Here is a 13,731-nt window from a genome sequence, read left to right on the forward strand (position 1 = left end):
GTCTCAACCCCCGTGGGTGGTCACAAAAACACGTTTCCTTTGTAATTTCTTCTTCTTTCTTTGGTGGCTGGGGGGGGCGGGAATAATTTGGAAGTCTGATAGTGTGTGGGAAATGATTACATCAGTCGGAGGGAGGGCTAGGATTGGTCTACACAGTGTGGTTTGATTCACTACCGCAAAGATTGCGTGTAACCCTTTGAGTGGAGCTCTGGCAGAGTTGTTTCCCTCCCCAGAAACAGTGCCCGTAGCGGGGCTACGTGACAGGTACGGTTCGGCTGGGCCCCAAAAAAAAATGCCCGCCGGCACCCCGGGCGCCCACCCCTAGGCTGCAGAGGGCCAGCGGAGGCAGAGAACAAACTCTCAAGAGGCAATCTCTTTTTAAAATGCCATCTTGTTCTTCCGACTGCTGCCTTTTACGTGCCGTTGAGGTAAGATTTTCCATATCGAATTACTCTCCAGGTTTCTGTTGGATTCGCCTTCCCTTGCTGGGATGCGGAGCGTTTTAACTGCAGAGTTGATCTAAATCTCAGACCTGGACACTGACCCAGAGCAATAATTTTGCAGCAAGTGTCTCTCGTTTGAGCAGAACAATGCAAAGAGGAAAGCATCTGTGTAATTCAGGAGGTGGGGAGAAGGTTCCTGACTTGTTCTCTCATCTCCATTAATATTTAGGATGTGCAGTATGTGCGCCTTTGGTTTCACACTACTTTCAAGCTAGGATCAAAAGAGAAGTTGGGGCGGGGAGAGAAACGTGTGGACTGTGCTAGCTGATTGATCCATCGGTGAACTGCAAGTGGGACTTCCCCAAACGAAACAATCAAAAGTTAGTGGGGGACAAGAGAGCCATTTTTAATTTTCGGGGTCTTGGCCTGCTTCTCTGTAAACGTTCAGAGGCCTCCGATGGGACCGCAGAGGAAATCGTGTGTGTTTAACTGGATGTAATTTCTCTTGCCTGCTGTTGCCAGAGTACTCTCTTGATATTGTTTCACGTTTGCTTACCTTACACAGTTTTATACAGAACCCGCTCTCTCGCTTCTCTGCGTATGTGGTCGCTTTAACCCTGCTAAATCTTTGTTTAGTGCAGGGAGGTGTCGGGAGGGGGGAGGGGAAATAGGGCAAGGGGGCATCAAGAGAAAGTGTTATGAAGTGAATCATCTGTGTCGTTTTTCCCGGCCACCAAGGTGCCTGGAACCCTCACTGCCAAGAGGATGCTTTTCTACAGTAGTTGTGTGATTTGCCTATGTTTAGAGCTGTTGATCTGTAAGTGTACCCTTTATGTTGCAGGATGTAAAAGTCTTTAGTGAAGATGGAACAAGCAAAGTGGTCGAGATTCTAGCAGACATGACAGCCAGGGACCTCTGTCAGCTGCTCGTTTACAAAAGTCATTGTGTGGATGATAACAGCTGGACTCTAGTGGAGCATCACCCTCATCTAGGATTAGGTAGGGAATGGTCAAAGGGGTGGCATGGTTACCTGGGAACATAAAATATTTGCAATTCGTATTAATATGCTTCCAGTCAAAACGTTTTCTTTCCACTGCTTTTATTTGTGCAATTAGCTGAAGTCACATATGTGCTTTTTTGTGTATTTCAATTTGATGTGTTAAGCGTTTTAGCCATTTTAAGTCCTTCTGTTATTTCCCACCCTCTTTTTTTTTTTTTATTATAAAATAATTGTCTAATCTTCACACTAGCTCTCTGTTGCTACCTTGCTGTGTCTGAAGCTACTGCAAATAAACAGCTTAAGCAAATTAAGCTTGATCCTTAGAGTACCAGTCCTGTGAAACAGCTCAGCTCATCACCAGCTGGGAGACCTGGGTGAACAGACTCAGCTTTGCATACCTACAGTAATGCTTATGAAAGCTAGACATGCTGAGGTGGGGGAGGGGGTTGGCTAAACTTGACTTCAGACAGGGAAAAAAATGGTGGTACCACACGCAAATCCATGGGCAATTTCTCAACCAGCAGTGGCATCTGCGTTTCAGGCAGCAGCTCCTCTACCTGACTGAAACTAAGGTGTCATGGTTACAGTTGCAAGAAGGGAGAAAGAGGAAGAACTGTGGGGAATTAAACAACACCGTGAATTGGTTTAATTACAGTACCTGAAAGGATCTCATGTTGTTCAGTCTTGCTTTTCCTGTTATTTTGTGGCACTGATTAGCTGCAGGGTGAATGCTAGCTGTAGTTCACAGAGGCTTTTTATGTCTAAAAACATAATTCAGAACCCTTACAAATAAAAAAGGAAACAACTTTCTGGAGATTTAATGCCCTAAACTGATACTGTTAAACAGATAAATACACCACTTTACAGGATAACACTCAAAAAAAAAATATTATCCTGATTATTTAATGGTTTTGTTGGATATCTCTCCCAATACAGACATATGTGGAAAAAAAAAAATGACACACTCATTTGTATGTGTCTGTGATACAGTTTCAGTTCTGAGGACATAGAACGTGGTAAAAAATTAAGGTGTAAATTAAAGAATCTTTGTATCCGTAGCTTAATATACCATATGTGTGCTTCTAACAACCTTTACAAATTTTCAGTTTTATCAATGCTCATTAAACTACCAAGCTCTCTTTTTCTATATTCGCTTTCCCATCATTGCTGATTGCCAAGGTATTGTGTAAACAGAAGCCTTCTCCTTTGTAACCAACATCCTTCTCCTGCCAGATTCATTCAATGATGCCACAATTCAGTGTTTGTGACATCACAATAGCTTCCATGGTGACTAATTGTGCTGTCAAACTCTGGTGTGTGACATCTCTGAATGAATCGGGCAGGAGGCTGATTAGGAAATCAAAAGCTTCTGTTTACACACAAATAACTTGGTAATTAACAATGATGGGAAAAGGGCAAGATACTTATCGGGCTGCATTTATATACATGGGGACCTGCCTGCCTTGGACCTCTGTTTCACATTGAAGCACAAAGTGGGGCCCTGGCTGGCCCAGAGAAATGGGGTGTGCAGGCTGGGGCTTCAGCAGCCACCAAACTTTTTTCGTTTCTGCAGGGAATGCCGCAGGGCTGTCCTCTGTAGGCCATGCCGTCGATCTGTGTGAAAGTAATGCAGCCTTTGAGCGCTTAAAGTGAACAGACAAAAGAAAAACTGTCTAAAGTATCAAAAAGATGTAGTGATGCAGATTCCACATATTTGAAAGGATGTGGATAGGAAAGGGAATAAAAGAGTTCACTTAACTGGAGAGAGGAACATCCAGTTTCTTGTTATTTGGGACCAAGGTATGCACTGTGATAATAAACTTTGAAATTCAATAAACTTTAAATATCAACTTCCATGTGTCCAGCCAGTTTTGGCTGCAGTTTGAGTGTTTCTTTTTTTGTCACATGGCTACTTATTCCTAGCTGCTCAGTAGCTTAAAGGCTTCCCTGTAGTAATCTGTCTGCACCTTAGGGTGAAGTTATTATCTGATGTTCCATATTTTTCCCCTCTAGAAGTAAGATTTATAGTGGAAGTATGAAAGGATGGTGAATAGATGCTTAGCGGTGTGGAAAGAAATATGGTTTAAGAGCAGTGAGAATTCTGTGTTTTCAGAAGACATTTTTTCTTAAAACATCCTTGCTGACTTACTGCTGTAAGTGCTAATCTTGAAGCCCATCAAAAGAGGCAAGTTCCTTCATTAAGTTCACTACCGTATTTTTTTTTCCCCTGATCTTGCCTAATATTACCTACCAAAAGAGCTCAATTTGCAGAACCAGTTCATATTTTTACTGTTGCGCTAAGGACAAGATCACATTTTTGAAGCCAGCTGCATATTTATCACCGTGGTGATATTGTAGGTGCTGGGTTTTAAGGAACCTTCACCTGACTGCTTACTTTGCACATGTAGTCAAGTGTATTCCGAACAACTCATGTGCTTACAAGTAACTTTGGACAGCTGATGGATTGCACAAAGTATTCGTGTTTTCACTGCAGGCAATGGTGTGATGATTTACCATCAGACTTGCTTAGATCTGATATGTGGAAATGGTTCATGCTGCACTGTACCCCTAGTATCTGAACCACTTTGTGGGCAAGATTTAAGCAGTCTGTGAAACTTGAATTGGTCTCGTTATTTCATTTGCAACTAGACAATACACCTGACCTGCTGATAAAATGTGGTATTCTCTTTCTGTGCTTGTCTGTGCTTAACTATCATCAGTATAGGATGTGGACTGAGATATCTGTATTGGACATTAAAAGAAATAATAGTAATAATTATATAGATGACAGACTGTCATGATAGTGTATGTCTGGACACTGAAAGAATTCCTACCTCCAAGCCTCACTTTTCCAGCTCCAGAATTGAGTGTACATCTTATTTCCTGCAGTTGAAGCAGGAAAGAAAAGTGTTAGGGCTCTCAGATCTACGTAGGGCTAAACCAAAGAATTGCTGACTGGTTTTGTACATAGATTTTCTTGTTTATGTGTGCACTAAATTTGATTTGCCTTAACCTGAGGGAATGAAAAGTGGAACAGTTAGATGCGGCGCTTGTTACTAAAATACAGACCCAGGGTGGGCTATTTCACACTCAGTCCACCTGTCATTTGTGTAGTGTTTCTCTAACTGGGAATTTTGGGTCATGCCTGCAAGTTGTTCGCAATGGAGTCCAGCTCCTTGTCCTATCTCAAATCACGTCCACAGTTCTCTAGAAGTTTAGATAATAATACAGGACTTTTTTTTTTTTTAAGAAAAAAAAAGGAGAAAGTGTCCTTTTCTTCTAGCGAGTATGTAGAGGGGATGACCCTATCAGATAAACTAAAGGGAGACATTTCTGGTCATTTCAGCAGCAGTGGAACTTGAGGGCAGACTGACCTATTGAACTTAATAGGCTGATATCTGTGCTTCTAGTTTTGTAGCAGAAAGCTCAAAGCATGGCTGAGGTTGAGTTGCTGGTGTGTCAAGTGGAAGTTCATCCCATTTGTACTAACTGAGGGCAATATTACCAAGGGCTTCTCAAGTGCACAACTTCTACGAAGGAGTAGCAAACTGACCAGGACTGATTTCCTTTTTACATGCACATGCTATGAAATGCTGCACCTTTTCTTCAAGATGGCTTTCACTGTCAAAATGACAATGTGAATGTGAAATCAGCAGGAGCATCAAGCATCACCACAAAATCTCAAAAGGGTCTTGATTTAGTAAAGAAATACATGTAGATCAGTTGCCTAAAGTATCTGAGAAACAGTCACTGGCTATATTTACACAAACTTAGCAATCAAAATACAAACCAAACTGACAAATATTTATCTATACTGCATTTCCTCAGGGAAATGAATAGGCCATGGGTCGTCCCTGTCTTTAGGCAGGCAATCTTCAGTATGTTAAGAAAATGAAGACCACAACTTTGTGCAATTACAGAAGTGCAGACAGTAGCAGGACACGTGTTCCTATGGTGATGAAGAATCGTGTCAACATAATTAGATGGTTTTTTGGAGGAAGCATGATTTAAAAAACAGTGCCTTCTGCTCTCATAGGCCTCCTATCTCCCATTTGAGAGCAGGCAGTATGGAAAATCTTCAGTGTTAACCCCTTGAAACACCATCGACAGCAAAACTGGTCGCTATAAATTCACGGTAAATGCTGAAGTTATCAGTGAGCTGGTGATGAGTGACAGTCTAAATGCAGGTAAAAAAGACAATGGGATCATTCAGAGACAGGTTAAATTTCCAATCAGAGAACTTATATTAATCTGCGAAGTTGAATAATTCAGGTGACATTGAAGAGTTTGCTACTTTTTATGTAGCAATGACTGCTTGCTTTCTATCCTGAAAACACCCCAAGGAAACTTGGGTGGCGGCCTGGCATTTCTAACCATGGGAATGTGAGAATGCAGGAACATGAAGTGGGGAAGGGACTCTCCAAACTTCCTTGGCCAGCAAGGTTAGAGATTGGTTAGATGTTTTGGTTAGAGATTTACAAAAGTTATTTTTTTGTTTTACCTCATTTTTTATTTCCTATTATATAAGGGATGAAAGTACTGACTAGTAAGAATTTTGAAAATTGCCTAAATATTTTCTCAGAAACTTTGTAAGATTTGCTGAGATAATGAGTTCGTGAAGTAATGCACACTTAGCCCAGTTGTCTTCTTTCTAGTTACTGCTTTCAGTGAATCGGATTGTTAAGCTATCTGTTCATGCTTTGATATTCCATTCTTTTGACCAGTGAGGTGGTGGTTATGGGGAGTTACCTCGTAACCAAATCTAGAGCAGAAAATTGCCCTGTCATGTGTACAAAACACTTGTCTCTGTCAGTATTCCTATGAAGTAGATCCTGTGACCTCTTTCATAATAAACCACATTGTCTAGCATCTACAATAAGGGCCTGAAGTTCACCTTGAAATGAACTGGTTTTATAGAGTGTGATCAAGTGGGACACAAACATATTTCTGTGATAACTCAAGGCCTTCTTGCGACTTTTTTCGTGTTAAATCTGTCCACCTTGCCACTTCTACAGCATATAGCCAGCACCAAAAGAAGAAGTTTGTGTATATTATTTAAATTACTGCAAACAAAAAAATCGACGTTCTTTCTTTTCTCAATAGTGTGTGCTTATGAAGCCTTCATGTAGGAAATCTTGGAAGAACACTGCTATGTAACATTAAACTTTGTAATACTTATTATGCCCTAGTTCCTTTAAATGCCTCATGACAGTATGATTTGAAAGCTAGAATATGTTTTGTTATCTTCTTAAAGGCAATAGAATTACACTGGATTGTTTTACTCCACTTCTTTGGAAGTTGGTCTTGCTGTTTCTGCTGGTTGGCTGTGTGTTAACATCATGTTCTTTTTCCACAGAGAGGTGCTTGGAAGATCATGAGCTCATAGTTCAAGTCGAGTCCACAATGGGAAGCGAAAGTAAATTTTTGTTCAGGAAGAATTATGCAAAATATGAATTTTTCAAAAATCCCATGGTGAGTCTCATTATTTGGTTGTTTACAGAGAGAGGGATGGATTGTAGTAGTATTGCTGGGTGCTCTTATGTCTTCAGTGTCTACTGAAAACAAACAAACAAACAAAAAAACCAAACCAACAAGCAGAATTCTTTCTGAAGAAATTTTAACCAATGTTTAAAGTCTTTGTACTATTCTCCCAGCCGAAAAACTTCAAGTGTTTTCAAGTTACCAAATATATTTGTTTCAAAATGGCTAGTGTTCTCTTGGAGAGCAACCAAGACAGGGAAATCGTTGTTGGTTTAAGAAAACAGAAGTGCCATTTACTCGTTCTCGTCAAGGTTACTTGATTTGAAGCAAGTTGATGACATAGCCTGCAGTATCCAAACTTTCTAATTTCTGACAGTAATAATTTTTTTAAAGAGCCCTCTGGGTAAACCCTAAAGCACTTACTATGTACAAGGAATTTCCAGTTTGTTGTTCTATATGTTGAACAGTCTCTCACAAGTGGCTGTGCTTTATAAGTGTGCTGTGCCTTCATTACTGATCATAGTAACTCACCCTCTCTATGTCCTCATCTGTGTCTATGCTTGAAAAGTATTGCATGTCATAGCTGTACTCATTCCTGGGCTTGCTAGATCCTTTGAATGTGGTAGTTTTAAACTGTTTGCAGTGTAGCTGCTTATTTGGAATGATTTTTCACATTTGATCTAAACAATTGTTGGGACAGGCTGTTGACATGAAGCGATGTCAGCTGGTGTGACCCAGCTAGATAGCTGAAGAAGGATAATCCAGAGGTGGTTTAGGTGAGAACAGATTTCGGGCCAGTTGGGCATTTGTGGTGCCAGAATAAAAGATACATGAGGTCACATGAAAGCTCATTGCTGAAGTTACTGAGAAAGAGAAATTGATTCCTTTCCTCATAGATGCTGATGTACAGTTGCTGTGTCCTCGCGTGTGTGCTTGCACATATGTTTATCGTCTGTTAGGGCATGTTTCAGAGGCTGTGCCTTGACTTTACTGTGTGAAACATTTCTCTGTGTGGAGTGTTAGTAATTTTTCACTTCTGTTGATCTTCCCATCTGATAACCTGTGAACATCCATGTGTTGGTCGTAATTTTGGTATCATAGAAGCTAGAACATTGGTTTCATGTGATATACTTTAATTAATAACAGAGCACAGGAGTGAAACCTAGGATGCTTGGCATTCAGTCCCAGACTCCTGCAGTCAGAGAATAAATCATACTTTTGGTGTAAGGTTGTCAAGGCTCCCTATCCATTGCAATAGCTGTTGCCATATGCCAGTGCTTCTACTCAAGATGGCTGGTGAAATCTTGGCTTTCATAATTCATTGTGCAACTTACCTGGCAGAAGGCAGGTTCCACTTCAGCCTTTCTCTTTATGCCCTAAAGACTGAAATTTAAATTGTCTGAAGAGTGATGAATATTCTAAACTGGAAACATTTTTCTTGTGATTCATCTTGTTATAATCAGTCATTGTTTTGTTTCAGGCATTTCTGCATGTCTTGATGTTTCAAGTAATGTTTAAAAACTTCAAGAATTACTTGATGTAATTGCTGTGTATAGTAAATTCAGTGTACCAAATTATATAGGCATTTTAAACCATGGCAAATGAAAAGGGTAACTGGAGGAATATATCTGAAGTCAAGTCATCAATTTAGCAGTAAGAAAACTGTCTGGCCTTTGTCATGCAAAGATTCAGTATGAATGAGATATTGTACCGGATGCCTGAAATGGAAAAGCTCTGTAGAAGCACCTGTTTGTGTGTTAAACAATATTTGCTTCTGTGTTTGTGGGGTGGGAGAAAGGGGGTGGATGGCTGCTTTGAGATTGTTCAAATCTATCATGTGAAGCAGGGCATCCAACCTGGAGCCCAATTATTGCATGTGTCCTTGTTCAGATTTTCTTATTTCATTTCATGGAATGTATGCTGACCTGTCCTTGCAAAGAAAACAGAAAAACATTGGGCTCTGTTACGTTACCTTGAAATACAAACATATAGGGATAGAATTTGCGAAGGGCTTTTCTCTCAACAGATGGAAGTGTTTCAAGCCCTGAGCAATAACCTGGCTGTTAAATAATAACCAAGTGAAGGCATCAACAGTCACACATGAGCTCTTTCTCCTAATCAGAGCCTTTGAATGGCATTTCATTTGGAGCCTTCTGAGGGACTGAGCAGGTTTTAGGGTGAAGCAGATAGAGCACTAAAAATTCTATTTTGGATAGAAAGAGAGTGCTATCAACGGTAAAGCTGTACATACTGGAGATCCTGAAGCATCCCCACCTGAGACTTCTTTTAGTGCATTTACATCCAGCTTACCCCTCTGAGGGTAGAGAAAACTTGTTATTCTTCCTGCTCTGCTTCTTCCACATGGCAAGTGGAATTACAGCCTTTCTGGACAGAGAGGGAAGCCCAGAAATATGGTGGCAGAATATGCAATAAGCAAGTAGTCACTGTGTACCCAACCTGCAGGACAATTCATCCCATCCTTTCCAAGGAGGTAGAGGCTGTTAGCTATCCCAAAAGGCTTCAGTAGAAAAGGAAGAGGTGGGAAAATGCACTTATGAAATGCTGCATATCAGATATTTTAAAAATACACGTTCTGTCTCCATGAGTGGTTTGGTCAGCAGAAAGAAAGGAAGAACTACACTTGAAAGCCCTAGTATTACTTTCTGTATCAGGGGATCTCCAAACTGATTCAAGAGTGATAGCTTAAAAAAAAATGAATGACTGGAAGACAACTCCACCTGTTCTGTGTAAAAGTGTTGAAATACAATGTCTCTTGCAATTGTCTTCTCTTTTTGTGTCTAGAATTTCTTTCCAGAGCAAATGGTTGCCTGGTGCCAGCAAACAAATGGCAGTATCCCACAGTCACAAATTCTGCAGGTACTGTAAGTTATCCAGTTATCTAGTAAGAAGGTTTTGGGGTTGAAGGGGCAAGGTTAAGACGAAGAAAGGGAGAATTCAAAGGTCTGGAAATAGCTGGTTGGAGAAAGATCAGTGTAGTGAGTTAGGATATGGTACCAATGTTGAAAATATCTGACACAGGTCTTGCCCAGTAGCACTGAGTTGTAAGTGCTAAACACAGAGTAACCATAGCTGTGTTCATACAAATTTGTTCCATTCATTTTCAGCTTACTCTGTGGGTACCTGATCTGGCCACCTAGTTTTTTTCTTTAAAAAATGTCAGCAGGTATATTTCTAGAAAAAGAAAGATACTTTGTAAGAAGCCAAACAAAAGTACTCTTCTATACTCCTCATCATAGCATAGGAGGAAGTGTAAAAATTTGTGCATACATAAGAAGATGGGCTTGAGGTGGTGAAAGGTTTTACTTTTACTTTCTATATCCCATGTTTGTGCCTGATGGGAATTAACAATAAAGACCAACTTCCCTATGGTTCAGGCAACTAGCTACTCTTTTATATAGAAAAGTAACTCCTAAGAGGTAAGTTCAAGTAGTTACAGAAAATTGTATGTAGTATTAGCAAAGTAACCCCATTTAGAGCTCCCAAGTTAAATTTCAGGGGTGTGTACCTTATGCATGTGTGTTGATGGAGTTGTATAATCTGCATGGCAGCAGCACGTGCACTGAGTTTATTCTGATGTCACTGTACAGTTTCTTGAAGGTACAGTGGTAGTGGCACAGTTGGTTGGCCTCCAGGGGTGGTTCTGAAGGGTGGGCTACCTCTCTGACTAGTAACTCATTCACCTGAACCTCTCATTTTAAGCTCTCCAACCTAAATCCTATAGTCTAATTTTTTTCACTTTAGTTGTTTTCTCAGTTGAGGGATATTCAACTCATGAGGCAAAATTAAAACACATATTAAAAGACTACTGTATTAAAAATAGTAAGACCACGATGCTTGGAAGACAGTACCAGAAATAACAGGCAAATTATAAAGCAGAAGGCACAAATATATGAAAAAGTATACATACAATTAACTGATTGTAGCTTGCTTTCTGTCATTTTGCATGTTTGCAAGTGTGCACCAACTCTCTTTTTAAATAGAACAAATTTTAATTGACTTTTAAACCAGTCCATGCATTTTGTCCTGTAAGCACTGCACAATCCATTAAATGCTGGCTCCAGGTTCACTGAAAGGAGTTGAAAGCGTTAGAATCTGCTCTCAGCTGGGAAATGGAACAAAAATCAAACCAGTTTCTGGAATTAAAAATGAAAGTCACATGCAGTGAGGTTTCAATTGGAAACCAAAACTGGTGTGAACAGGCATTGCCACGGACTGGTGGACCACTCCACACCTTGGACACTTTTTCCTGCAGCGTAAGTGGAGAATTGAGTTTGCATGTTAATACAAACAGCAGGACTCTGTAAAAGACCAAGAAGTTCTTGAAGATGGAAAAGTTTCGAACCTTGGGTAGCTGAAGCAGTAGGGGAAGGAAAACCTTACAACCTTGTAAGATCTGAGAGTTTGTTTCTGGGAAGGCTCAGTTGGGTACAGTCCTGGAGAAGCATATGTCATAGGAGTTAACAGCACCAGAGGGTGGGGGAAAGATGATGGGTACATGGTTCATTGTTTAGCCATGAAAAACAATTTTTCTTAAAGCATTTATATTAAATATACCTTTCCTTTCTAAAAAACACAAGCATCTTCCATACTTTCAATTACAGTTGTTCTTTGTTGAAGCTAAACTTCCTGCAGTGACTAAGCCTGTTGCGTCTGAGGCCACCTCAAACAGTGAGCAAGTGCACTGTTTTTAATAGCACACAGAACAGGGAAGAACATTAAATATCATCTCAGGATATCATATACTGCATTAAGAGCTAGTATTTTTAGTCTTAACACTAGCATTAAAAACAGTGAGATCTGTTTTCCCTAATGTCAGCCTGGCTCAGGTATGCAAACAACTTGCATCTTAGTTTGCTTTTGGTTTATCTGGCTGGACAGGGAGAATATATTCTTCATTTGGTCTTTCACTTTCACAGTGGATAAGTGAATTTATAGCACAATTAGCAGGAAAATTGACTGTCCTTTTCCATTCTGTTAGATGAGAGGGGGAGAAGGGCTGGAGGAAAAAAAAAGAGGTTATAATGCAAGTAAGAATTCTGACACAGAACACTGATTTTTCATTTTATTTCCTGTGGGTGTTGTCCACCAAATAACACCAGAATACAACTTTCAAGTGTTGTAGAGGCATCTAGGCTAACTAGGTTTATGCATTTTTCTTCCTACTATTGAATTTATTAGTTTGGCATTTAACTTGCTGAGCATTTAACTTACTCTGTCTTTTAAAAATCTGACCCACTGTAATAAGGGAGCAGCCCATCAATTCACTAAGCATAGTTAATACTTCTTTCCGTTGACATATGTGTTCCCTCTAATTATGTCAAAAACTTAAATACTTCTATATCTTGAAGTCTAGACACTTCTTGAAGAAGTGACTTCTCGAAGTCTGACACTTACATGCCTGCTGTACAATTTTGAGTTAAATACTCAGCTGTCTGTCATACCTCCTGTCTTGGGACAGGTTCATGTGCTATAGGAGACTTTAATGTGGGAGATGCTGAAATAGGCTGTTGCCATTCCAAAACTTGAGGACAAAGTTGCAGATTTTGACCAATGTTTCCAAGTTAGACTAGTTAACCCAGTTGTTGAGAGTTAGTAAGTTTACTTCACGTCCCTTCAGGCCAAGTTCGAGAAGAATGGGGATACAGAGAAACAGATTTTTGGAGATACAGGTGTTGACACAGAGAATAGGAACATGTCAGTGGCAGGAGCAGTTACTTCAGTAGATGTAACGGCAGGAGCAGCAATATCGTTTTAGTCATAAAACAGTTTTAAGCATTTAGGTCAGTTTAAGCATAATGTGAAACTGTGCCCCAAGTCAGCAACGTGGTTTGCCATTTGTTTCCTTGTTCTGCAAATACAGTTACAATTTTACAACGCATTTATAGGACACAAATCCTCATTTACATTTTCCTCTCCAACAGAACTTTTTAAACTCCAGTAGCTGCCCTGAAATTCAAGGTTTCTTGCACGTGAAAGAGATGGGTAGGAAATCATGGAAGAAATTGTATGTGTGTTTGAGGAGATCAGGACTTTATTGTTCTACAAAAGGAACTTCAAAGGTAAGATGAAAAAAGAAGTTGCATGTAAAAGCATTTTCTGCTTTTACATTGGGTGTTTTTAAGTATCTGCACACAGTGCTGCCTTTTTATAACAGGTTGAAAAGGATAAGCAAGCCATGATCAAATGCCAGTCAAGGCCTGGGCTCTCAGTGCATGAAAACAGCTAATACAGCATTGTTATATAATAAAGCCAAACTAGCCAGACAACATCGTTTTGGCTACTGAAGCTAACAAGGTTAGCAAGAGAAATCATACTCTCCAAGCACGTGGTGCATTGAGTGAGTTTTAATGATGCCTTAAACAATATTGAATATTATCTAACATTCAGATTTCTCTGGAGCAATGAAGTAGGCTATGCTATTTTTACTGTGATGTGTCTAGATGAGAACTTTGTAAATTTCTTGTATGAAGCACCTTCTGCTTTTAGGCTGTTATCTGAAAGGTGAGGTGCCTGTCCACTTCAGGCTGCCTGAGAGAGGAGTGCAGTGTTCATACACTGCCCTCTGTTGGAGGTTGGTCCTGAGAGACTGCAAAGCAAGATCTTTCAAAAATCTCACACTTACCGGTGATAAAATATATTATTTCCCCAGGAGCCAAGACATTTGCAATTGTTGGCTGACCTAGAAGACAGCAATATCTTCTCGTTGATAGCAGGCAAGAAGTTGTACAGTGCACCCGCAGAGTATGGATTTTGTATAAAGGTAATTCTTCTCATTGAGCTCTTCCG

General features: G+C 40.1%; 1 protein-coding gene across 1 annotated transcript in view; it reads left to right on the forward strand.

Moving 5' to 3' along the window:
- The first annotated feature begins 186 nt into the window (after nt 1–186).
- GRB10 (growth factor receptor-bound protein 10) overlaps nt 187–13,731 on the forward strand; it is a 24,166-nt gene continuing 10,621 nt past the window's right edge. The window contains exons 1-6 of the mRNA XM_008939422.1: nt 187–428; nt 1,285–1,441; nt 6,800–6,915; nt 9,727–9,801; nt 12,867–13,004; nt 13,595–13,705. Coding sequence (XP_008937670.1) covers nt 384–428; nt 1,285–1,441; nt 6,800–6,915; nt 9,727–9,801; nt 12,867–13,004; nt 13,595–13,705 — 642 coding nt within the window. The 5' untranslated portion in view covers nt 187–383. The remainder of the gene's footprint in view (nt 429–1,284; nt 1,442–6,799; nt 6,916–9,726; nt 9,802–12,866; nt 13,005–13,594; nt 13,706–13,731) is intronic.

The sequence above is a fragment of the Merops nubicus genome, unplaced genomic scaffold (genome assembly GCF_000691845.1).
Source record: "Merops nubicus isolate BGI_N331 unplaced genomic scaffold, ASM69184v1 scaffold46574, whole genome shotgun sequence".
In the NCBI taxonomy this organism is placed as follows: domain Eukaryota; kingdom Metazoa; phylum Chordata; class Aves; order Coraciiformes; family Meropidae; genus Merops; species Merops nubicus.